The sequence below is a fragment of the Ursus maritimus genome, unplaced genomic scaffold, assembly GCF_017311325.1.
Source record: "Ursus maritimus isolate PB19 unplaced genomic scaffold, ASM1731132v1 scaffold_16, whole genome shotgun sequence".
Classification (NCBI taxonomy): Eukaryota; Metazoa; Chordata; class Mammalia; order Carnivora; family Ursidae; genus Ursus; species Ursus maritimus.
Genome location: NW_024424008.1, coordinates 20,318,236 through 20,345,464, shown reverse-complemented (window position 1 = coordinate 20,345,464; position 27,229 = coordinate 20,318,236). Strand labels below are relative to the sequence as shown.

The 27,229-nt window shown below is 37.5% G+C and overlaps 1 protein-coding gene across 9 annotated transcripts in view; it reads right to left on the bottom strand.

Moving 5' to 3' along the window:
- The window catches only part of DLG2 (discs large MAGUK scaffold protein 2), a 1,159,208-nt gene that overhangs the window by 15,466 nt on the left and 1,116,513 nt on the right, over positions 1-27,229 (bottom strand). For 7 of the 9 annotated variants that reach the window (XM_040630955.1, XM_040630959.1, XM_040630954.1 and 4 more), the window contains one exon: positions 9,929-9,974. In XM_040630955.1, the coding sequence (XP_040486889.1) occupies positions 9,929-9,974 (46 nt within the window). Of the gene's footprint in view, positions 1-9,928; positions 9,975-10,821; positions 10,922-27,229 lie in introns of all 9 variants that reach the window. The other 2 variants (XM_008704379.2, XM_040630956.1) reach the window with 1 other exon arrangement.

Sequence of the window (27,229 nt, the reverse complement as noted above, 5' to 3'; positions counted from 1 at the left end):
AGCTCATGAACTGGGCACAAGATTAGCCTGATTCAGCTGTGAACTCAGAGGATCTACTCTTTCTTTGCATTAGGTCCAGGACTGACTGTGTTTTGGTAGGGAAATAGCTTAGGGGTATTGGAAAGGACTTCCTGTATGCTGTTCTACAGAGCAGTGTTATAGGAGGTAGTATTTCATGAAACCAAAGGTCAACACAACTTGTTGCTTTCTCTGCTCATCCCCCTTGAAAACCATTCCATCTGCCAATGTGCTCCTCCTTTAACAGGTAGTACCAGGAAAGGTGAGTTAATTTCATAAAAGGTGTTAATATTACAGACAGTTTTGATCATGAGAACGAATTTGGGGACATGAGGCAATATATGGATAAAGCTGTGAAGTACAGATGTCTTCCCCGGAGACCAGGTAGCTGGCATGGGGTAGGGTGAGTGTCTTACTTTTTCAAGTGTGAGAAATGGCCCCAGGCCCAAGTCACAACTCTCCTCACCCTTAACACAGGCTTACTCTGAGAATGGCCCTGCTAGGCTAAGCTACTTCCTCATGGCATAGAGAATGAGTCTTGGTGTTCCTTCTCAGTGACATCTACTCATGGCTGCTCCAAGAATGTTCAGGGACTTTTCTTTCATCTGGGCAGGGGTTTAGTATGTGAGGAGTCGGATTCACAATTGGTTTTGGCTTTTTTTTTTTAATTTGGGAAAATATATTTCCCTTTTAATAAACTAAACAGCTGAAATTTACAGAGTCTAGGCCAAAAAATAATGAAGGTGACTGACGGCTAAGATCCACAGTTATCTAAAGCCTGAGATATGTAGAGGTCATAGGAACTCAGAAGGTAAGCATGGAAATGGCTGGGGACAAAGTATAGCTTTAGGGGTAGAAACATGGCTGACTAGTACTGTAGTGTTTGACTAACTTCACAGGGAAACCTTTATGGACTGACTAAGAATCCTGAGCACAGGCTAACAAAGGTTTTAAACATCAGGAGACACTTATGCCTCTCTACTAGACTGGAGACTCCATAAAGGCGAGGACTGGCTTTCATTTACCATGGTGTCCCCAGTGCTTAACATAGAGAAATGTCTATGAATTTGCATTCTGATTTTAGTGGTAGGAAATGGGATGAGTAATGAGGCCAAAGATAGGTTTTCCTTTGTGTTTCTGTCTGTATGCTTTCACTTTGGGAAGTGTGGTTTTCTCTAAATAAATATAACACGTCATGTTCCCATAGGAATCTTTTTCCAATGTCCTTACAAATCATTCTGATGGGCTATTCTAAAGGCAAACCTTAAATAAGATATTTGGTGACAGTATGCTTCATTTGTGAGTCAGAAAACTAGGACAAAGCAACATAGCTTTGGTTAACTTTGTTGGAGAGTTCTGTAGTTCTTTTGTTTATCCATTGCTTTTGGGTTTACTTTCTAACTTAGAAAAGGCACTGGTTCTTGTTCAGAGCAGGAAGACTGGCAGATCGCAGTGGCAGCATCCTTATGTCAAGGCCCACCCCACTTCTCTAAAGACCCTGTGACAGTCAGGTACTGTGTTAGGGGTATCTGACCCGCAGGGGAGCTGTGGTGGATGGGATTATATCATAGCTGTGATCTCAGCACCTTAAGCCAATTTTTACTTTCAAGTTCGGGAATGAAATGCCCTATGGGTAAAGTGAAGGAGACTAAGAGGAGGAGGGAAAAAAAGCCACAGCAAGAAGGAAAGATAATTCATGTCTGTATGGCTGTAAAGGGCTTTCACATCCATTGCTTTCTGTTTCTCATAGTCATTTCTGTTGAGGTAGGTGCTCTGATGATCCCCACTTTACAGATGAAGGAGCTGAGGCTAAGAGGTGTTAATGGGGCTTGTTTTCTCAGTCAGGAAGTAGTGGAGTCAAGATTTAAAACCACGTCTTTTTTGACTCCTTGCTGAGTAGATGGCAAGAGATGGAGAATTTTCTGATGGGGTTGGGATGTAGGGGCAGACCTTACCAATGAACAAAGAATGGGTGGCAGAGATAGGAGCTGAACCCAGGGCCGAGTCATTGGGAGGCCAGAAGGGGCTCCATCTGTAAGCACCTACTGTTTTTTTTTTTTTGTGGTTTTTTTTTTTTTTTTAAATGCTGCTGTGTCATCTCCATACAAGAGTCATCCTTCGTAGTTTTTCTATTTTTTGCTCAGGAGGTGTTGGCACTTAGAAATAACAGCTGACAAAAAGGTACAAATTATTGCTTGGTCTTGTTTTGGCAAGTGCATGGCTGGAAGTGGGAGAGCAGCACAGTGCTGGGTGCAGACAGCTGCAGCTGTGGGAGAGTTAGCAGAAGCCTCTGCCAACAGTCTCCACGAGACCCTGTCTGAACTGGAAGCAAGTCACAATAGGGAGGATTCAGAGGAAGACCCCCATACGTTCAGATGATAGAGAAAAGCAACTTGGTGTTCTTTAGGAATTTTTGGAAACTAGAAAAGAGAGAGAAGGGAAGGGAAGCCCAGGGCAGTACATTTAATGTTCTAAATGTATTGTTCAGTGCCTGCATTGGGTGATGGGTGATTCTTAAGAAGAAATTAGGTTCTTACAGGCACAGAATGTTAGCTCTAAGAAAGGGCTTGGAGATCATGGTGTTCATAGATGGTGAATTTGTAGCACGTGGTGTCAATCCCCCATTCTATGCCGTTGGTGGGCACCACAGATTGATCACTGCCTACATTACAGCTGGGCCTCAATCCGGCCTCCATACTCTCCAAAACAATTCTTCTGGCAGCTATTACCCACTGGTCAGAGCTGGGATCTTGGTTCAAATCTGCTTGCCATCTGTGCTCTCACTCAATCTACTCAATTTACATAGGAGAGGCCTGAGGTTCAAGGTCACATAGTGAATTAGTGTTTCACTGTCTCCATAGGATGTTCAGAAGATTAAATCAGTTAATGTACATACAACTCTTAAAACCAGGCTTAGTGCACAGTTAAGGCTATATAAATATTTCTGCTTGTATTGATTTGATAGGTGGTATGGAATAGTTGAAAAGTACTGGATAAAACATGAGGAGGCTGGCATTACAAACTGTCTGGAAGAGTGACAATGTAGGGAATTCAGAAGCAAAATATCTCGATTAATCTGGCAGAGTGCCACCATATAGTGCAGCCTCTTGGAGCTTCAGCTTCCTCATCTGTAAAATGGAGTATTAACATGAGACATATCTCAGTTTTGTTGCAGAAACCAAGTAAGAAAATAGATAATGAAAAATTGCTTTATAAAGGCTAGAGAACTCGAGAAAATACAAGGGCCATCCTTGAAGACAGTGAAGAAAGGAGAAGAATATGGGCATTACTTTGACAAATTCCAATGGAAAAGTTTTGGGTCTCCTCTTATCAGCACTCAATTCCACTCAGATCGTTCCTTCAAGGTTCATGTTTTGAAACTCTTACTTAACTGATGAACACCAACAGCTTAGAAAGATAATCATCAGTTCCCCATACCCATCATGATATAAAGAACTCTGTGAGTTTTGAGGAAGGAAGGTCTAGCTGCAGAGATTTGCAGTCTCCATTATATCTATACGGTTTATTACTGTGTCCTAATACAAGGACATCTGAAAGCTAAGATACAAAAACACAAATACAAGCCTGCACTGTACTACATTGTTGACAGAGAGAACTCTGGAATTAGTCCATAATTAAGATAGTTTTGAGGGGGTATTTTGCATAATTATACAATATGCACTGTAATTAACTGCATTTTAGCTAGTGCTCGATGTAGTTGGACTTTGAAAAATTCTATTTCATAATCTTGAGATGGTGCAGGAAAGGTATGAGATGTTTATTAGAAATTGAGGTTTGTGTAAGTGTGTGTGTGTGTGTGTGTGTGTGTATCTCAGGAAATGTATAAAGCTTTCAGTTAAGTTTGTCACAACACATAATTTAAGGATGCAATGTGAATTGTGCCTCTAGAGCTATGTATGAGACATAGTGGTCTGGGACTTTGTTTCTAACCACTGACCATTTTTTAAAGCATTGTGTCCCAGAGTAGACATGGAATGGTTCTAAGAGTAAAAAATAACACCTGGCATCAGTGGGAAAGGGTCTTTTTAGTCTTTGTTTATACTGCTTTTCATAAAACATAGAAGTTTGTCATAATTACAGCAAAACTCAGGAATTCAATAGAAAAATGCAGCCTCTGTTGATTTCAAAATGGCAATTTTCTGGAAACCATGTCTGTTCCAAGTCTCTGGGCCTTTTTTCATGCCACTGCCCTGCCTGGAAAGTTTCTTCCTCAACCTATCTAGCTGGCACATGCCTCATCTTTCCGAAGCTCAGCTCAAAAGGCTTTGAAATCATCTTTGAAATCATCTCTGAAGCCTCTACTATTCTTGAACCAGACTTTTACTGTAGAAACTGCTACACATGGTGCATTTTTGTTTTTGTTTATTGGTATCTCTCCCCACTATGTGTGTGCTGAGTTCTAGAGTTGGTTGAGATTCATACTGGGTCTCATGGTGCCTTTGAAGAGAGCATGGTATATGGTACATGCTGAACGAATAAAGAAACACTCCTCTATAATTCCTTGTATTTCCATCCTGGGGAAAGAAATACCATTTTTTTCCCTCTAAGCTATGACAAAGGCTGTTTTCACTTTCATTCATTTATAAAGAAAGCAATCCGAGTGGCTGATCGGTAACCTCAGATGAGACCCAAACCAATGCTGATTACTGGCTCCACATTTGCTCTCATAATGTCATGGAGTCCAGTTTCAATTCTTCTCTCTTCTCATAGATAATTCAGGCTGCTTGCCAGTGGTTCCTTTATTCACTCAGTAAGTATTTGTGTGCACCCACCACTTGGTAATGAAGAGTTATTAATGTCATCTTAAAACACCTCTACCAAAAACCCTGTAAGCAGCTGAAAGCCTTGGCCCAGTTTTTCTAACTTAATGATTCTGGGAAGAACATTCCTACCCATGAAAGATAAAAGAGGGGCCACTAAAAAGGATTTCCAAGGAAAAGGTAGTTTTTGTATATGCATTCCATAAAAAGGAACGAAAGAACATGGTCTGATGTTTCCCCTTTCTGTACCTGTGTCTGCAGGATAGAAACACAACACTTAAACCTGGATATTAAAGAAACTAGGGCCATTGGTCCCATGAAACCCAACAAACAAGTTCTATTTTTCCTTATACTAAGTTGAGGGTACCTCACGTGTCAGGAAGGCAATCTTTGGTCACTTCTTCTTGGCCTGGTGTCTCTGTTTTAAAATTAAATGAAGGGAAGGGGAGGCAGGTGTTTCGCCAAGTTGAGATAACCATAAAATTATAAGAGTGAAGAATGTGAAAATGTGAAGGATCATGTTGAGAATAAGAACCCTTTGATTCCTGTCACCAAGAAGACTTGTTGTCATTCTGTTAAGGAAGAATGACAGGTGCTTCTCATATTATTTGACTGGTGCTTTGATAGGTCCTTCTCATATTATTTGATTGATCAAGGGTATCTCATCACTTTTTTTTTTTCCATTTCATTCTGCACTATGTTTCATCTTCCTCCTCTGGCCCCTACCTCCATCTGCCACCTTTCCTCTTTTGCGCTTTTTTTTCTATTTGCTACCAATCTGATTCTATGAAGCCTTTCTCAAAATCCACATTGAATTTGTCATATTCCAAGAATACCAGTTGGCACTCTACCACAAAAAAGGCATGGTATTTTAAAATACCATGCTGTAATGGAAGAACAAAAACAGAAACTCTTTTAGTTTTCAATTAATATGCTATTCAAGGGGGGAAAAATCCCAACCAATTTCTGTCATGGTGGCTGTGGGTCAATTGTATTGGGCCTGAACTTTTCTAATATCCCCAGTAATCACTTTTTGAGTAGCCCATTTCACTAAGTAGGACAAATAAATGTTATAGAAGCTGTAAGGATCCCCATGGTAATATGTACCTACGGTAGTCACCAAAACCCAGTAAGTAGGTGGTAAGAAACCACAAGAATGCATCCAAGGGATGTGCTTGGTGAATATTTTTATACACTAAGCAAATGGCTTGAGGTGACCAAACAAAGATAAAGACCAGGAATAATTTTTAGTTACCTACCTTTACAGAAAGTTAAGCTTTCTGAGCCAAGATTTGTTCACTTAAAAAAAAAAAAGTGAGTTCCTTCACCATTAGAGGATGAAACTTTTTCATCACTTCCCAACCATCAGAAATATAAAGTTAGATATATCATAGTATCTGCCTTAGAATATTAATCAAGGAGAGAAGAGATATAAAAGTTTACACTCCATTTAAAAGGAACACCGTAATTTTGCAAGATTTCTCTTGGAAAGGGAAGCTGGCAACAGAAAGAAAAAGGCAAAATGAGAAGGAAAATAAAATCATGATGACTTTTCAACCACCCTGCAGGGAGTTTTAATTATTTTAGGGGGCAGAATGTCCAAGTCCGCCATATTGAACTCCCCCCATCCCCCTTCTCTGGGAGAACTGCATCAGGAGGCCACAGCCGACTGAGGTTGGGACTGTTTCTGGTTATCAGCAAGCCTGCTACTGCTTGCACACATCACAAAAGAATCCACAGACGGCTCTAGTGCCTTTTGTATCTTTCCACATCACACGACGGTTTCATTTCAAGCCATTTGCTTTGGATGAAGATGATAAAGGGCAGCGATTAAAACACAACAAGAGCAAAAATCGGAAATGACCACCACAGGCAATGGAGCAATCGCAAAGAAAAGAACCACAAACCAAAGCAGTAACTTACGGTAGCTACTTTCGCTATCGCTGGCATTAGAAGAAACATGTTCTGCAAGAACAGCACAGCAAATTAAAGAAATACCAAGCACTGGAGAGCAGCCAGAACGTGAAGGAGTAACACTCATGCAAGGCTACTACAAGTGTAAGCAGGGGGCACGGGAAAGGCTGCAGAAGAGGTGGCATTAAGAAAACTCAGATAAGATACAAAAGATGAAAACTTTATCTCCATGTTACAGGAAGCTACTACTTGATTGCTAGGCCTTCTTTTTAGCAAACAGGAAAGTACCTTTAGTTACAAAAAAAAATAGAGAATGTCAATCTAACCACTTTTTTTTTTGCATACTTTTTACCCTGTTCATATGGGCCTGATTTTCCAGTTTCATGTGACAAGGGTCCATCTGTCTCAGCTGGATGTTTCCTGAAGCTTCTGGTGTGTAGGCACTGTTTGCTTACAAGCTTTTTGTTTCTCTGTGTTAGCCTGTAGGTATTCTGCGGAAATACTGCATTTCAGATTGCCAGGTGGTCCCTGGGACCCCGTGAAATTTATTTCTACGTAAATACTTCTTAAACGAATTCTCAGGATGAAAAGGGACGGTTGAAGACTTTTCCTGCTTCAGTGAGTGAGGAGAAAATCTTGGAGGAAGAAACGTGTCACTGAAAAATAGTTTATGAATCAGTTCAATATTTTCTGATTTTATTTTGAGATTCTTGCTTGGATAGCTATTAGGTTCTGGAGGAATGAAACATGCAGGGGGTAAATGGTCTGATACCAGGCACAGGTCCTGGCATGAAGCATGCTTTTAATTCTTGTGGAATAACTGGCTTGTACAGTGATATTTCACATTGTTTTTTTTTTTTCATAAAAAATACAGTTTAGCTAACATAATAGGGATGTGTATGTCAGAATTAGAGCTTTTATTTCCAAAAATCATTTCATTTGTACTCTGTATTAAGTTATAGATGATAAATTTGTTAACGTATCAAGTCCTTTGAATATCAGGTTAATTAAATGAGGAATATATGACTGATTTCTGAAGCTCATTAGCAGTAACTTCAGGCTTTTATAAAGTGACAACTGTACATTTTTAGAAAAAGGAAAAGAATATAGAACATTATTCTCTCTCTAATAGTAAAAAAGTGCTTTAAAATGTATTTGATATTATAGATTCTCACCAATTGGCTGCAGTAGTCTTTTTTTTTTTTAGCTTTATTGTGGTGTAATTGACAAATACATTATACTTTTAAAGTGAACAATGTGATGATGCGATACACGTATATGTTGTGGAAGGATTCTCACAATTGAGTTAATGCATCCTGGAAGGATTAGTTTTAGAGAAAAGCAAAACATGGGTTAAAATCACACAATCGTTTCTCTTTGTGTTGGTAATTTAGGCACACACTTTACAGGAGCAAAGGGACACTAGGGAAAGATGTGCGAATGACTCAGGGCAAATTTGTTTTCTGTTGTTGAAAAAAAGACAAGGTACACACCCAACAATGGTCTGTCTTCATAGACATGATTCTCTTAAGTACCTTGAATTGGAGATGACAGGGGCTTTTTGTTTTGTTTTTGTTTTGTTACTTTTAAAATAACTGAGAATGAAGCTTTGCTATCTATGCAGTGTTTTACTTAACTAATCTCTCTTAGTATCAAGATATTGTATAACAGAATTTTTCCATTTTGTAGGTAAAGAGAAATTGAAAACATGTTCCAGTGAAAGTTCAAATGATGGTTAACAATAGCGTTAATTGGCAAATAACTTTGCCTAGTGAAATCTGTTCAGTATTTAAAAAGCAAAACAAACATTTGCACATTCTGGATTTAAAAGGTCATCACTCATATTTTTGATATTCTAATAGCAACTACTTTTCAGTGATGTTCATTTATTCACAATATATATATTAAAATGCTTCTCCTCCGCACCCCGCCCCCACTGAAAATCTAGAAACTGGTGGTACTTGATGCTATCCAGATAATGTTGAAATCGATATTTGAACTTCAGCCACTAATTCAAGAAAAATTTCGTGACATATTCCATAGAGAGACTCAAAGATAAAGTTTTCATCTTTAAAAAGATCAGTAGTTACTCTTGATCAGATTTTGTTTTCTATATCTATCTATATCTAAAAAAAAGTCCAAATTAACAATCTGAAGGATGAAGCATATCATTACACAGGGTTAAGAAACAGCTCTTGAAAACAAAGTCCAGCTCAATGCTCTTTTGTTTTATACAAATGAAATGAACAGCTTCTAAAAATATTGCCCATAGCTATTAAATTAAAACAAAACAAAATAAATAAAAAAATGAGCATGTGATACAGTTGCAAAAGACACAAAACTGTTCTTATGTCATTGGTGCCTACACAGTGGAGTTAGTATTAAAGAAAGAAAAATCATAGCATAGTATATTAACACAGGATTATTAATTTTTATTGCTCAGTGCAATGAGACACAGACTAAAGGCATTAATAACTAGAAAATTTAAAGGTTTAATATACTTTATTTTGCAGTCTATACTATAAAACGAAGACCTGAATATGTAATGCAGCTAATAAATGACTGATAGAAAAACATATTAATACATATCTAAAACTTTATCATACAAACGTTTCAAGCAGGATCACTGCAAGTCAGAAAAAAAAATCAATCATAGTTAATAACAAAGAATTATCCATGAAAGATCAAATAGCTTAATGGTTATTTTTTGAGAAGGCATGTTCCCTTTGACCATAAAATAGCTCCTTTACTACTAGCAAAGTATGACCCAATTATGGAAGTTGGCAAGTTCATTAAATATTTCTGGCTACCAAGGCAAAAGAAAGGACGTAAAGTACATTTCTGCTTTCTTGTTCTAGAACATTTAGCTCACCCTTTCTTTCAACATGGCTTCTTGCTCTCTGGGAGGTGTTAGGCTGCAGAGCAAGAGATGCCATGGTTGGCATCATGACCATGTTGGCCACATCACATGGTCAGAAAGGGACGGTGTGAACTGCAACAGAAGTTACAGTGCCTGACACACTTTGCTTTTAAATGCTGACATGCAGAACAAAACGGCTGAAATTACTCTGTAGGAGCATTCACAGCTAGGTAACATAAAACTCGTATCTTGTGCATGCTAGGAGTGAAGGGCCCTCAAGAAAAGGAACAAAAGCCAAACTCAAAAGGAAAGGAAAAGAAAAGAAAAGTTACAGTGACCATTCCTGGGAACTTACTCAGAGTCTTTGTTCCATAACCGTCGTCACCTAATCCGGGGATGTCCTGCATGGAAGTCCCCAGAGAGAGCAATGAGAGAGGAAGAACAGCCACGGAAGAGGAAGGAAGAAGTCAGTGGAGTTGAAATGGATACTACCATGACAGACCGTGTTGCCTAAGCAATCTGGATCCCACTCTTTCTTCTTTTGAAACAACTTTAACCCCAAACTCCCTGGGCTGAGACTCAAAGATTTGTAAAGCAACTTAAAAGATGGAGAGTTAAAAAAAAAAAATCAGAAGATTGTTACAACAAAAGAGGAAGAGTCACCAAATGCCATTTTTGCCCACTGTTAAAGTTGCCACAGAAATGTACCACTCAGAACAATGCTCCACTCCCAAGTTTCAAGACAAATTCTTAGATTTAGTATCCACCAAAAATACAAGCTCACTGCTCAGTGAGTGCTTAACATTTGCTGGGAGGGAAAGTGTAAACACAGGGCTTGTAAATCAATACAGAGAATTTAATCGCTCAATGAGCTAGAATTCAAAAACATACACGTGGCAATGGAATCCAATATTTCTGTTCAGAAAAGAATTTGTCTCAAGCCCTCGAGAGCTGTATGACAGAAAAGGCAAACCAGACCCAGCCCTGGTCACAGAAAGATGCTGACTGGAAGCAAAGTCCCAGCTTCCTGAAGTCCCTCTCCAATGCATTCTGCAAAGAAAAGCCACATCAAGGGAAGGATCCAGACTGCAGCCAAACACTGGTCACAGTAGTAAGCCCTGACCTGCCTGCCTACCATGTTTGTTTGCCTAGGCGTGTGGCGTGGGGAAGCCTACATCATGCGTGTTGCCCGTGAAGAATTTTTTTCTCTTGTGTTGCATGTGACATTCTCTTCGAGAATCTACTTACGTTCAGGATCACTGGTTTCCTGCTCACTCTGCTCCTTGTTCTTGTAGAATGGGAATTTTCGTGAAAAGATGAAGCTCTTTTTACGCTTGTCATTGAATGACTGTGAAGGAGAAAAGGCATGGGGCAAAAACAGGGGACGTCTAATTGTTGTCACACTCATGCTGACAAAACAACTAGTTTGTAAAAGCAGAGAGAGCTGTAGTGACGCAAGTGGATAGTCTAAAGAGGTGCCAGAGGCTCCCTGAAGGCAGATTTTATTTTCGAGGAGTGTAAATTCTGGATGATGACACCTTGGAAAAAGTGCCTCTTAATGAAAAGACTGGTTGCAGGTAAATGACGATGGAGGAAGAGTCTTAAATTGGAAGCCAAAGAGCCAGAGCCTCTGTCCTGGCTCTACAACTTGCTAGTCCATCGCCTAAGACAGCTAACTGAATCTCTCTGAATCTCACTATCTTCTTCATCTGCATAATGGAGGATAATGATAGCAGCTCTTAGGATGTGAGACTTAAGTGAGGCAGGATAAGCATAACATGCTATACAGATGTCATCTTTATCATCAGGTAGAGAAGACTGTCTTAGAGATACTAGACACATTGGTGCCTGGATGTCATTTTAGTAAGTTGAATGTGAGTTACTTCGGCTTGGGTTTAATTGAAAACACACAGAGAAGTGTGTAGATTTATGATATATGATATTTATAGTATCACACACAGATCTACGATAATTATTTATTCAAAAGAGGTTTTAAAGACATATGAGCCCCACCCCCTCATCCTGGAATAGGGGGGACCAGAGGCACAGACAGACGGAGTCCCTTGCTAATATCACAGGTAGTTGGTGATAGCTAGGACACTGTCAACCCAAATCTGATAGTTAAAAGATACTAACTTGATATTCACTCGAACAAGGGAGAAGTAATGGTTACTCGTCTATATTCTGACATGATAAAAAATACTATAAGAAGGACTGTCCTTAAAAATGTAAACCACTTCATGAGGTTAAATGAGGCTGAATTAAAGGTAATACAGATATGCATAAGATAAGATATATATTAGAACTTATTCATTTGCTTGCCTAGAAGACTCCTTAAGAAAATTTCATTTATTCTCACTGTTGCTGTTATGTAAATGCTTTGTGGGGTTTTTCTTTGGGAAATGTGTTCACAGTCATTTTATAAGCTATAGGCTCTGCAAGTCTTAGTAATTTCATATTCACTTATCATTTAAAAAATATGTTTCACCAGCTTGATTACCATATTTATTTGACTGGCTCTGAGAGTCACTCTCCAAAGAGCAAGATTTCTTACCATGTAGGTATTAAAATGAATGTGCCGAAGACTCTGAAGGTAATTTGACAAGGGGTATTCCAAAATAGTCTTAGCAATGGCAGCTGGTAGGAATAAATGTAAGGCCAGCAGGGTGACTACTTGGAAGGAAAAGCACTGTTTGGATATATATAATTTATCCATTGGTGGGAGTCAGTGGCATGCCCTTATGGGTTTGAAGCTTGACTAAATAGTGTAAATAACTTAGTTTCTTCATATACTCATGTGCTTCTGTATCAGATATCCATTTTGGAGGTCATGTTTATTTAGGAAACATTAAAGTGCTAAAATGTTGGTGCTGTCATTCAGTAATTTATTACTTTTTTGGGTGCTAGGAACTTCACCAAAATCAGTGGAGCTTAATTTTTATGTCACATTAAGAAGGTTTTAAGAATAACAATAAGCCAAATATTTAATAATTTTTGAAATTAGGGAACATATTTTATATGTAACATGTCAAGTATTAGATATACATTCTCACGGTAAAAAGAAGTACTATTTCAGAATTTATTACTCTGCTGACAGCACTTATGCTCAATATAGTTTTGTCAGAACTTGTCATTGAGGATTGTGTCCAAGGACAAGGCTGCGAACTGCCCCCTAAATTTTCCCAGCTAAAAAATGGTAATTCCTTAAAGGAACATTAAATATTCTTGCATCACTCCAGTTTCATGCCACTTTTACTTTTCAAGCATATTTAAACTTCAGTAACTGAAAATAAAAGAAAAAATTATGTAAGAATTAATGACATGTGTATTGCAAGATATGTTAGACATTTAACTTCAACATCATGGATGACTTGTCATGCCAAAAAAAAAATTACAAATTCTCATGCAAATATGAAACAATGCCCAAAGGAGTGAAGCCTGGGGTGAAAATGTAGACACAGATGGACAGTGTGGAGGCGTCTGAGGGCCAAAATGGGGCCACATGCAAACCACATCATTTAATTTGTCTCATGGGGTCAAAGGAAAATGAATATGTGTTGTCTGGGATTAATTCTTTTTTCTTTTCAAAGCAAGGATCTGTTATGTGTTAACATTTCCCAAGTATGAAAATGTTGTGTATCATGAGTCATCTGATTGGGATGTAATAATATTTAGCACCACATCTTTAAAAGAACAGAAAATACATAATAATTGCTCAAAAATAAAATTATCTATTGTATTAGTCTTATTACCCAAAGTCATTTTGTATTGGAATGAAAGAGAAGGTCATAGAATCATTGGTGGTTAAATGGCCTTACATTTTGGACACAAAGCCAAATCACAACTTCTGTTCACACTCATAGACTTAAAAGTCACACGTTTAGGGCCTTAGCTAAACATTTCAAATGTAAGAGGTTATAGGTGGTTTATAATGCTCTAACACTAGTCTTTATTTTTTTATTAGACATGTATAATACCATTATATAAGCTTCTGTTGTTGGCAATTTTTTAAAAAAGGAAAATCTGTTAATGAGTGTTAGGTGAGAATAATAAATTAGCACTTTTACTATTTATAGAACATATGGCTCTAAAGCAACTGAAGGCTGGTTTACAGCTCTGTTAATCATACTTGATCAATGCTATTTTTTTCTCTACACTGCTGTATCTTAGGCCTTGATCTAATGCTCTCATGGCAGGAATCTTCTCTGAATACCGACTTTGAAAATACCAATCACATGTGGCAAGTGGCAAGTTGGCGTATCTAAGAATTGACCTGAATCTTTGAGTTCTTATGTACAAAAGTGATACAACCACCATTTATTGAGCACTTATTATGCCCCAGACTTGGTTCTAAAAGCTCTACATGTGCTAATCTCCACGCTAACTTCAGGAGTTGGTATCATCATTATTCCCATGTTACAGATGAGGAAACTGAAGTGTACAAATCTTCTGCTACTTGTCCAGAGTCATATAGTTGATGAGAGGTAAAGTCAGGATTTGAATTTGCAAATATTACTGGTTGGAGATATTGCTGTTCTTATGTGCAAGAAAAGCTTCTGCAATCCAAGCCTGTTTCAAATTTATATTTAAAGTTATTAGCATTTGACCTTCATGCTACCATAATCTGTCATCATTCCCACAGCTTCACTGTTCGGCAGTTATTTATTTGAGCCATCAGAAGCTATTAGATTCAACAATATTTTTGTGGGTTATCTTGCTACAATTTTTTTTGATACTCATTCATGTTTTTGAGGGCTCTATTCTATTGTTTTTATTCTTACGGTAATGCAAATAAATAAAATAAAAAGAATTTCAGTGGGACAAGCTATGAATGGCAATTAAAAGGTAAAAACCTATAGAGACAAAGTAGATTAGTGGTTGGTTAGGGTTGGGGATGGCATACAGAGAGTGGGAAGTGACAGCTGATGAGCATGGTGTTAGTTTTAGGGGAGATGAAATGTTCTAAAATTAGATTGTGGTGATGGTTGCATAACCCTATGAATATACTAAAAAACACTGAATTGTACACTTTAAGTGAGTGAACTGTATACTATGTGAATTATATCTCAATAAAGTCATTAAAAAAAGGAACCTCTCCCCAACCCCTACACCACAGGATGGGAGGAAACAAACACATCATATTTTAAATTTTATTTGGAGCAAATATTTTTTTTTATCTTGAATCGAATGAATTGAAAACACCCTCCCCAACCCTTGCAATCAATCAGATACACGTGCCTTGTTTATCTGATTCTGCTGTTCCTCTGTTAAATGAATACCTTTCATGTTGTGACAGACATTAGAGCACCCATACCAGGAGTCAGCATATGATCACTGTCACTCAAAAATCTGTAAGCTGTTAGGTCAAGTGGCATGAAACTGCTCGGCATGACCCTAAGTTGTAATGGCATTGCTGAACTGGCTTAAGATAATACATGCTTCATGAAGGAAGAAAGAAAACGAAACAAAAAACTCAAATTGCTGCTTCTTTGACTTGAATCCCATGTTCTCAAAGACACATGAGTGAATCGATGTATTTTTGTCCTTTTCATGCTGAAAACTTTAAAACTAGAGGTATGTTTCAGTTTCTCTTCTCATATTTCTGTTCAAATTGTTCAAATATCAAATGTTTCCTGCTCTAAAATGTCACCTTCGTGATATGAAAGTTCCCTGAGAAGAATTTTGATTTAAATTTGAGCCCAGATAACACAATTTTTGGGCCTCCTTATCTTTTATAAATGCTTCTCTCCTCTTAATTCATTCTTGTCCCCCCTTCTTTAAGATAATTGTATTCCTTTTGGAAAGTTGTTACTATAAATTTGGGCCATTGCTTTGTATTATACATATCTTGTTTTTGTACAGAAGAGATTTATATAACAAGAGAGGTTCAAAAACAAGTGAGAATGAAATAAAGAGATTGTTAAAGGAAAGACAAGAGTTGGCTTGAGATGCATTTGTTCCCAGAAACGTGTCTATATGGATGTGTGTACACATATGTGTCTAGAACACTGTCCAATTCAAAAAAGGTTCCACTTGCAATCCTAATGAATCAATTGATCTAGGCACTGAGCACCAATGGCTGGTAACATCACACACACAAAAAAGATAATCAGATGATACACACTTCCTGATGGGAGAATAAAATATTCTGTAAACCTCTATTAAAACAAAACAAAACAAAACAAAACAAAACAAAACAAAACAAAACAAAACCCTTCTCTCCCCAGTGAATCTGAATATAATTAAACCTTTCATCCAACAACTAGTTTATAGAAATAAAGAGATAGAGAAACATGATAAATTATATTATAAGGAAAATCTGGAGCAAACTCTGTAGGACAAATGACCTGGTTTCTTATACATAAAAATGGAAAGAAAACAAAAAAAGAATGGAGGGAAAACAGATAAATCAGAAGAGATTTAGGATGGGTCAACCAATTACAATAAATTTCACTTCTGGTTTAAATAAACTGTAAAACAAAACAAAATGACAAAAAAGCATTTATGGTATTTATGAGTCAATTTGAGACCTGAAACCCCCCCTCCCCAGGATATTTGTTAATTTAGTAACTGTTAATTTTTATGTGTGATAATGGCATTGTGGCCAAGCCATACTGAAATATTTACAATTGAAATGATTTGACACACTGGATTTGCTTCAGAAAATATGAAAGGAACATAATCTGTGACTACCCTCAGAATATATTCTAAAGATAGAATTATACAGAAATCTTGAACTTAGCAGTTTTATTGTTAGTTGAATTCTGAAACCATTTGGTATGTGAGTAATGAGCAAATGAGTAAACACATGGATGTTGCTGGGAAGTGGGGTTGTCACTGTGAAAGAGTGAGCTACAAATGTGGGATGGGGGAAGGACAGGAAGAATCTTATGATGGTGAATAGTAAGTAAAGGCATCTAACATAAACTTAAGGTTTTCTAAAAAATTTTATTTCCTCCCTGTGTCCAGTAAAGAAAGAAGCCTAGATGTACTGATACTCCAGGAGCAAAAATCATATCTGGTGCTCCGATTTTGTTTCTAAATACCATTTTTTGCAAAAAAAAAAAAAAGGAACTAGTGTTTTTTGAAGAAATGGCTGATCCCATCAGCAGGGAAAGTATAAGGTGAGTCTAAAACATTTTGTTGGACTGGAAAGTAAGAAGTACGAAACATAAACACAAAAACAATGCAAAGCTTAAGAAACCTAAAACTAATGGTGGCATGTCAAAAGGACACCAAAGCCAGTTTAAAAGGGATCGAACCAGCCAAATCTAGATAATTTAAATATTAAAATGAATAATGGTAGTAACTGAGTGTAACACACTGAATTAAGAAAGAAATTCATGAGTCCAGGCAGATTACCTAAAATACCTAAGTTAAGTAATCAAAAATGAGAAGGAGGAGAAAGTTCTTTGTTATAGTAGAATGACAACTATAAGAAGGAATGGGAAAGACACAAATTCACCATTTTTCAGCTACCATAATAATAATCAATTCAGGCAAGAATCATTAGTGGGTGCTAAGACTACTGGTTGAAAGTTTATTGAGGAACATGATATTTATCTCCTCGTAGATTATTTAATTATTAAAAAGGTGAGTAAAGGTGCCTTTTTGGTGGAGTTACTTGGCAGATACCACCTTAACCAAGTGATCAAACTTAGCATCATTGAAAAGTGGGATAACCTGAGACCATGTGCCTCCTGATGGAAAGCACTGAGAAGTATACAATATCACTGATGTAGTATTCCTGCCAAAAATGCATTAGATGAAACTAACCCGGAAGAAATAATCAGAAAAATTAAAATTAAGAGACATCCTCTTAAAATGCCAATGTCTTGAAAAACATAAAAAGTTAAGGAACCATGCTAGATCAAAGGAGGTTAAGGAAGTATGGTTCTGGATTAAGTTCCAGATTATAACCAAAAAAAGATGGTAATTTTACAAATATACCTCATATATCTCATATATATATGTCATACATATGAGAATATGCAAAACAAGACTGACTATGATTTGATAGTCGTTGAAGCTGAGTAATGGGTACAAAAGGTTCATAATTATATTCTTTCCATATATTTTATAAATTTGAAATTTTTCATGATAACTTGTGCCATACACCAAAATTTCTACAGCTGAATTGCAGAGCCAATTCTAAAGCTGAAATTATAAAATTCTAGGTGAAAATATAGAATATATTTGTAATCTGAGATAGGCAAAGATTTCTTGGATAGAACATAAAAGCACAAATGATAAATAAAAAAATTGGTAAATTGGATTTCATCATAGTTAAAAACTTTTGCTCTTCAAAAGAGGTCATTAAGAAAGTGAAAAGGCTATCAACAAACTGGAAACAATATTTATAATACATATACCTGATAAAGGATTTTTAGTTAGAATATTTAAAAACTCCTACAATTGAACAATAAAAAGAAAAGCCATCTAATAAAAAATGGGCAAAAGACTTGACTGGATACTTAACATGAGATATACAAATGGTCGAAAAACATGAAAAACATCATTAGTCATCAGAGAAAAGCAAATTGAAACCAAAGCAAGATACCATCTCAATACCCACTACAGTGGATAAAATTAAAAAGACTAACCATATTAGATGTTGGTAAGGATGCAAAGCAATTAGAACTCTCACAGAAATTGTTGGTGGGGTGTAAAATGGTATAGCCACTTTGAAAAACAGTTTGGCAGTTTCCTATAAAGTTAATCATATAGCTAACCTATGATTCAGAAATTCACCCTTAGATATTTACTAAGAAAAAAACATATATCACAAAAAGGCATGTACAAGAATATTTATAATGACCCCAAATGAGAAACGACCCTAATGTTCATCAATAGGTGAAGTCACAAACTGTGGTATATTGATACACACAATATACTGTTATTGCTACTCGGCAATAAAGAGAATTGAACTACTTCACCAATAAAAAGCAACAACATGGATGGATCTCAACAGCATTATGCTGAGTGATAGAAGGCAGATACAAAAGAGTACTTATGGAAGACTTCAATGATAAGAAGTTCCAGAACAGGAAAAACTAAGCTGTGGTGGTAGAAATCAAATCAGTGGTTGAGAAAGTAACAGACTATGTCTTATCCATCTTAATCATGGTTAGAACACGATCCTTCACCAAAATAAAATTTCAACTTAGGCTACTCTCTTTAAACTTAGGCTACTCTCTACTTCTACTTCTTGACTCAGGTGGTGGTCATAGGCATGCCTTCCTCTTGCCCATCTCATGAATAATTGGATACATCTTTAAGGTTATACTCAGATGTCCTACCAAGGCTGTCACAGTGAATGCCACTCATTTTTACATATTTCTCTCCTCCTACTACATTATGATCTCAGAGCAGGTACCATATCATTTTCATTTCTGTATCCCCAGGATCTAGAGCACGGTAGGTACTCAATAAATATTCATCAAATGAAGGCATGAACCAAAGTTTTGAGTGATGATTCCTATTGGTAATATGGGGAGAAACTTTTGGCAAAAAAGAAGGAGAAGAAGGAGGAGGAGCAGGAGGAATAACAAACATCTGAAGAAAAGGGGGAGAAGTAATGGAGGAATAAGACCATAGGCAAATGGTGATATTTGAATTTATTGCTTTTCTCTGCAGGTATTATTTCTCAGAATTCGTTTTTCTCATGAATTTTATCTCTTAATTCTATGCTCTAGAATCTGATTTATTTTTAGTTGCTGTTTATTACTAGTAATAAAAATGTGGTGGCTCAGCTTGTATGCATTTTTGCATAGTATCACATTTTTAGCTCTATGGTCCATAATTGCATAAGTAGAAAGCTTAAAGGATTTTAGTAGTATTAATACTTTCAATAAAATCACCATTTAATTTTCCTTTCCTTTTTTTTTAAAGATTTTATTTATTTATTTGACAGAGAGAGAGACAGCCAGTGAGAGAGGGAACAGGGGGAGTGGGGGAGGCAGAAGCAGGGGGAGTGGGGGAGGCAGAAGCAGGCTCCCAGTGGAGGAGCCTGATGGGGGCTCGATCCCAAAATGCTAGGATCACATCCTGAGCCGAAGACTGAGCCACTCAGGCGCCCCATATTTTTCTTTTCTAACATTTTTTCCTAATTAAGTTTTATTCCCTTTCCTAACTAATAAGCTAGTTTGTTAAAAATACTTTTTCTATTAACAAATAAAGCATGTCTCTTTTAGGGAAGATTTAAAAGGAAATAGAGGAAAAAGTTACTTGTCATCTCATTATGAAAAACAAATCACTTTTAGTATTATTGTTTCTTTGTTTTTAAACAAATTATTCTGTTTAAATTTAGTTGCATCATATGGTCTATAGAATTTTTATTTTTATTTTTATTTATTTTTTTTACTACTGTAACATGTAGTAAAGTCTTATGGGAAAATGTTTTGAAATTAAGCTGTATGACCTTAGAAATGCTATTTAATCTCTTGGCCTCAGTTATGAGTATTTAAATGTGGTAATGTGATAAGCTCTTATTATAGTGCCTGACACTTAGTAAAGCTCACTAAACTGGAACCAATTATTTTAAAGAGGACTTAAGCACCTTCCCATATCATTAGGGACTCTTTGGAAGCATCAGCTTTCATGAATACAAAACAATGGAAGAAATCAGAAATTAATAACAAAAAGAAATTTAGGAAATCCCCAAACATGTGAAAATTAAAAAACAAAAATCAAAAACAACAAAAACAACACTCTCATAACTAGCCAATGGGTCAAGGAAGAAATTATAAGACAACTAGAAAATACTTTTAAATGAATGAGATTAAAGGCACAAGATACCAAAATTTATGGGATACAGCTAAAGCAGTACTTAGAGGGAAATTTATAGCTATAGAATGCTTCTATTAAAAAAGATCTGAAATTAAAAAATCTCATCTTCCACCTTTAGACACTGGAAAACAAAAGAACTAAACCTAAAGCAAGCAGAAAAAGGCAATAATAAAATTAGAACAGAACTTAATAAACTGGGGAATAGAAAAACAAACAAAAATCAACAAAACCACAAGTTGGTTCTTTGATTAACAAAACTGATAAATCACTAGTTAGACTGGCTGAGGAAAAAAAGAGAGAATCGTTACTGAAATCAGGAATGAAAGGGGTATTACTGCTAACCTCACAGACATAAAAAGAATTATAAGGGAATACTATGAACAGCTTGATACAAATAAATTAGATAACTTAGATGAAATGGACAAATTTCTAGAAAGACACTACCAAAACTGACTCAGAATAAAAAGAACTCTGAATAGATTTATAACAAATAGATTGAATTAGTAATTTCAAAAATTATCTGTAAGAAAAGCCCAGGCCCACATGGCTTCAATGGTGAATTCTGCTAAATATTTAAAAAAGAATAAATGTCAGTTCTTCACAAACTCCTTCAAAAGACAGAATTCATTCTGCGAGGCCCCTGGCCCCCGTTACTCTGATATCAAAATTAGAAAAGACATCAAAAGAAATGAAGACTACAATGGGGCACCTAACTGGCTCAGCTGGTAGAGCATGTGACTCTTGATCTCAAGGTCTTGAGTTAAAGCCCCACAGTGGGCGTGGAGCCTACTTAGAACAAAACAAAACAAAACAAAACAACACAAAACAAAACAAAACACCAAAAGAAATGAAGACCACAAACCAATATATCTTATAAACACAATGACAATTTAATATTTCATCAAGTGAATTATTATAGTTGGCTTATGCATTCCTACATTGTTTTCCATTTTTAAGTACTTTATATGTTGCAATGACTATAACATATTTTGTTTCAAATTATTTCTTTGGGATAGATTTCTAGAAGTTGAATTATTGAGTTATTGTTGATAGTTAAAAATTTTGATGTGTTCCCAAACTGCTTTCAAAATGATCTGTACTGATTGACATTTTCACCAGCAACCATTTATTCTTAATTTATAATTAGTCCCAATGATGTGTCCTATCTGCTTTTCTTTTCCCACACCCCCTATGCTCTCCTTTACAATGTAAGCCTTCCATGAAAAAGCTACATTTTGAATCCATTAGCCAAAAGCAAAATTTATTTAATCAAGTTAAAAGAGAGCACAGGTACATCCTACAACTGAGAAATTAAGTTTTAGTTTTTCCCTGTCAAATTCTCTGCTTAAAGACTAACTTTTCCAAGACTGGTTATTTGTCACACAAGTATAAGCTTCTAGTACTTTTACATTAAAATCTAAAGCTATGAGACAATAAGTTATGAAAATAACTACATTTACACTTCACAGCATCATAACCAGAGACAGTAAAATAACTGGCCAAAGTGTTTTTCCTGAGTAACTCACAAGTGTCGTAGCAGCGCCACTCTGATCGATTTAAAAAGGAGACTGATTTCAGCCATAACCTGTTACTATTGACAGGTATTCTCTAAATGGCCTGGAGACCATCAAACTTGCTCCTAATTTTTTTTTTTTTTTGTGAGGTTGGGGCAGGGAGGTTATCATTCTGGATATAGGGCTTTGCAGCTAGGTTAAATATGGACCTATTTGCTAAGATTCAAAATATTCCAGGATGAATGTGGACATGACCTCAAACTGGGAGAATGAAAGTATCAGAGAGTCAAACATCAAAGATGGCGCCGTTGTGCTCTGTTGTCTACTATAGCTGAGTTTCTTCCACCCACCACCCTGCCTTGCAAACCTGAAACTGTCTGGTCACTGGGTCATAGCTACAGTTGATAGAAAGACTTGAAATGGCTTTCTTCAAGTTCACTGTAGCTGATGGAACCTTCATGCTACTGTCAGCTAGTGGGTCACTCATGCATTTATTTCTTTTTCACTTTATTTATTAATAATTTATAATTTTTCATTATTCATTTTATCGATTAATATATTTATTTATTGAATGACTACTGTGTCCTTCTATGTGGCAAGACCTCTGATAGCCCCTTAGCAATCTGGTCTGCACTGAAATAGATCTTGATATTTGTGACTAGTGCTAGAGATGATAAAATTCAGTAAAGCATTCTGACAATGTGTCATTCTCTTTTTTCAATTTGTGCACCATTTTGTGTGGTAGACTCCATAGGAAATTGTAGGCTATATATGATTCCAATTAATTGCTTCATAACTCTAGACTTGTCCAGCATTTCATCTTTTTTTTTTAAAGATTTTATTTATTTATTTATTTGAGAGAGAGAGAGGAAGGAAGAGAGCACAAGCGGGGTGGGAGGGGGAGCAGAGGGAGAAGCAGACTCCCCGCTGAGCAGGGAGCCTGATGTGGGGCTCTATCCCAGGACCCTGAGGTCATGACTTGAGCCAAAAGCAGACCCTTAACCGACTGAACCATCCAGGCGCCCCCAGCATTTCATCTTTAAGCCACAAAATACTATGGCTTATATAACAACGCATAGGGTTCTGAAAACAACACTAAGCGAAAAACCAAAAACCTTTATTCCCAACTTTACTCACTTTCACCATATTCTCATCAGTGGGACACATTGGAATTATTTTTAAATTCTCATGTATTAGATAGAAGACTGCGGAGCAGAATAGTTCGAATAGTTCTGTGGATCAGAAGTTGGTCACACTGCTGATTTCTTCATTTCCTTGTTAATGATTTTTAATTTTTTTCCCTTTCATTTCCTCTTCTCCCTCCCACAGTCCCTCATTTCCCTCCCTTTCTATCCTTCGCTATTTGCTACAACTCAAAGGTTCTTGTCAGTGCCTGGAGGGCTAAGTCTCCACACTGTGGCTGTCAGCATATAACTGGCCTCAGTAGGAACAGTAGTGAGCACAGGCAGGAAAAGCTCTAGGACTCATAGATGGGAGTCCAACCAGCTGACTGACATTAGACAAGAAGAATGCCTTTCAGAAGCCACAAAAGCCAGCAAACATCTACAGGGAGTCAAGAATCAGACTGAGCAGAAAGAGACCTGGTTTTCCAGTGTGTCTTGGGCAAGTCACCTCACATCTCTGGGTGTTTCTCCATCTGTAAAACAGACCACCCAAACCCTGAGGTTTCTTTTATTTCTACCACTCATAAATTCTGAAACCTCATTCAACATCAAGTTAAATGAATTCTTTTTTTTCCCTTTCTATTTTAGCATTCTCTAAATGCATTGATAATTGAGAGAGTTCTCTTATTCTTATATTTTTTCCTCCAAAATCGGGAGTTTGACAAAATAGCTGATAAAATCCTAACCTGAACAAAATCCCATATTAGTTATCCTCAATGAACTTTAATTGAGCACCCACGAGGTTAGGCTTATTCTGGCTGTTTCAGTCCTCTCCTTTCTCACCACCCAGAGTCATCCAGTTTGGGACTTAAGACTCCTTTAATTGCCTTATTTATGTTAGTTTTATGTTTCATCTTCAGCCTAACTCTGGTAAGGAATACGACCTTGTCTTAAAGTTTTCTTTTGTACTTCCCACAGTGCCCCAGAACGATGCATGGAGCAAAGCTGGTAACAGGGACTTGGTAATCATAATAACATTTAAAAAAATTCTATCTTTACTTTTTAAAGTAATCTCTACACCCGATCAATGTGGGGCTCGAACTCATAACCCTGAGATCAAGAGCTGCATGCTCTACCGACTGAGCCAGCCAGGAATCCCATAATAGCATTTTTTAAAACTAACATTTTTTAAATGCTAACCTACATAGCAGGTGCTTTTATAAGTGACTTACATGGACTCCCATTCTAAGTGTTTTCCAAATATCATCAGCTTCTATTTAGTGGCTTGAAATTGTGTCCACACTTTATACATAAGGAAATTGAAGTATAGAGCGGTTGATCACTTGCTCCAGGATTTACACAGCTATGATTCATGAGCCGAGTTTCATTCCCAAGTAGTTAGCTCCAGAGTTGAGCCCTTAACCACTATGCAATACTTACTGCCTTTCTTGTGACTGTTTGCAAAGATTCCAAGTATTTTTTGCACTCTACTTTTGGCATATAGCCCCAGTAACCATTGCTGAGAACTTCTGCCAGCAAATGACTTTCCATGGAATTTTTTACTTTATTTCTGTAACATAATCTCTGTTGCTTTATTCTTTTCAAATAAGTCAAGCAATGAGATTTCCATGACGGCTCCATGAGGGGCTATGAGAGTAGTGAATGCCGTGTAATAGTATGAAGTACTAGGTTCACTTTCAGGAAGCACATCACTCCTCAGTTTCATTTCTTCATTCTCAGGAATGCCAGTTCTTCTGCAACTTCCCCAAGGGTTCCTCTCCTCTTTACTGGCTGGTCTTACAGACGCACACTGAAGGTGATGTGATCCCACGAGGCCAGCAGGGAAGCTATAAACTGATTTACCCTACCCGGGTGAGGAGAAGACCCTTACTCAAATCCATACATTGATTTATACCAATAGAAAGTAACAAAACATTGGGGTGCCTGGGTGAATCAGCCGGTTGGATGTCTGACTCTTGATTTCAGCTCAGCTCATGATCTCAGGATTGTGGGATTGAGCCCTGCATTGGGCTCTCCACTCAGCAGAGAGTCTGCTTGAGATTCTCTCTCTCCCTCTCCCTCTGCCCCTCACCCCTGTGCATGTGCATGCATGCTCTTTCTCTCAAATAAATAAATAGATAGATGAACAAACAAACAAAATCTTAAAAAGAAAGTAACAAAATATTGTCTTTCCCCTTGTTTTCATTACTGTCTGTAAGAGCACTTCTGAAGTTACTCATGTCTCATGGACCTTCTGACAGAATGCTCTCCTAACTACTCCAGGCCCCTCTATTCTATGCAGTTACTTCCATTTATTCATGCACCAAATATATGCTGAGCATATGTATAAGCCAGGCACCGTGCTCGGCACTGGAGGTGTAATAAACTCCAAAGGACCTCACAATTCAGTGACAGAGAGAGATTCTTAAGTTACTAGTACGCTGTGACAGTGTGTGCAAGGTACTAGAGAGGCATGAGGAAGGCAGAATAACTTCTGCTGTGGAGGTGAGCAGGAGGTGAAATGTCAACTAGATATTGAAGGATAGGTCATTGCTCACTAAGTGGAATAGGAAGAAAGAGAGTGAGGTTATTCCATCAGCCAAAGAAGTTAGGCAGAGTTCTTGACTGCTCTCTGATAACCCAAATTGTATCTGTTCTCCAATTTGAATGTAAACTCATTGATAATAGTGGCAAATATTTATTGAGCTCTTTCTCTGAGTCATTGTTAATATATGTCTTATTAACCATTTTGTACTAATAATGTCAATGAATCCTCCCCACAATTCCATCACACACACACACACACACACACCCCTCTGTCTATCTGTCTATATTATTACACGTATATAAATGAGAAAACTGAGACAGAGAGAGGGGACATCATTTGCCGAGCTGGTAATTGACAGAACCAGATTCAAACTCAGCTCTCTCAGACTCCAAAACCCAGACTTCACTACTATTTTGTTTTCTGTTTGTCTTTTTCCAGGGCTGAGTACAGAGCAGTTGCCTAAGCAGTGTTGGCAGAGGGAAGAACTGGTCGATAGCTAGGTGTCTGTGGCAGGGGATCTGTGCTATGTTGTTTTGCAGGCAGGAAGGGAGGGACCAGTGACTTCATTCACAATCTGGTTTGTTCAGATGGAGCCATGTCATGCTACAGGGTGAGGCCAGCAACTCTATCTCCTCCCAGGTATTTATTAAGTGAGGTTTATGCACAGGGAAGAGGTAAGAGCCCAGTCTTGGGGTCAGAGAGGCCCAGGGACACTGCTTCTCTGCTAGTCACACTTTTTTTTTTCTTTTTGAGAGTCTTCCTTATTAACAAGTTTGATTCAATTCACTGGCCATGTGTGCTTGGGGCTAGGTATTTAATGTTTTGAGGATTATTGTCCTTATCTGTATCATAAATTTAATAATAATGTCTACTTCATGCCATCATCATTATCACCATCATCATCATCATCACCACTGGTAACACATGAGGCTCAGAGAGGTAACTTGCTTTGCTTGTGGGGCTTGTCTAGTGCTGGACAACAGGCAGACATTCAGGCTATGTGTGCTTTGAAAACCAGAGGAGAGACTCCTGGCCCGGCCCCTCCTACCTACCTGAGCTTAGCAAAGTCATTTCCCCTCCCTGAGCATCAGCTTCCTCTCTGTCAGTCAGGGAGATAAATGAATGACCTCAAAGGTCCTTTATGCTGTGAAGATGTTTCCTCCTCCCTCTGACCATTCCACCCTTTCCTTCCCTCTTTTAGCTGGACTCTTCCAGCTTTACCCTCTTGGATGATGACTCAGCTTTGGGAGCTAACAGTTTACTCTCGGTCTCCCACGATCTGATGTCAACGGCGGACCCAGAGCACAAGACGTCACTTGCAGCATTCATGTCTCAGGAGGAATTACAGGCAAACTAATATGTAAAGCACAGTAATAAATAGTATTCTTTCTAAAGTTGTGCCTGGTTGAATAATATTCACCCCTTGCTTGCTTCTGGAAGGAGGGATGACTCACAAATGAAGGCAAATCCATTACAGTTGAAACTGCTGGGCCCTCAGCCAATAGCCCCATTTTAGCAGGTCACAGGGGTTAGAACTCTCACCGTGAGTTCAGTGGTGAGGCAGGTGAGGGAGAGGTGTTTCTGTCTGGGATACTATTGTTCAGCCCATGCTGAGCCTTCTGTCTACACATTTCCTTTGAGGAGCACTTCAAATGCTATGCTAGTGGACTGTGTTTTCTAAG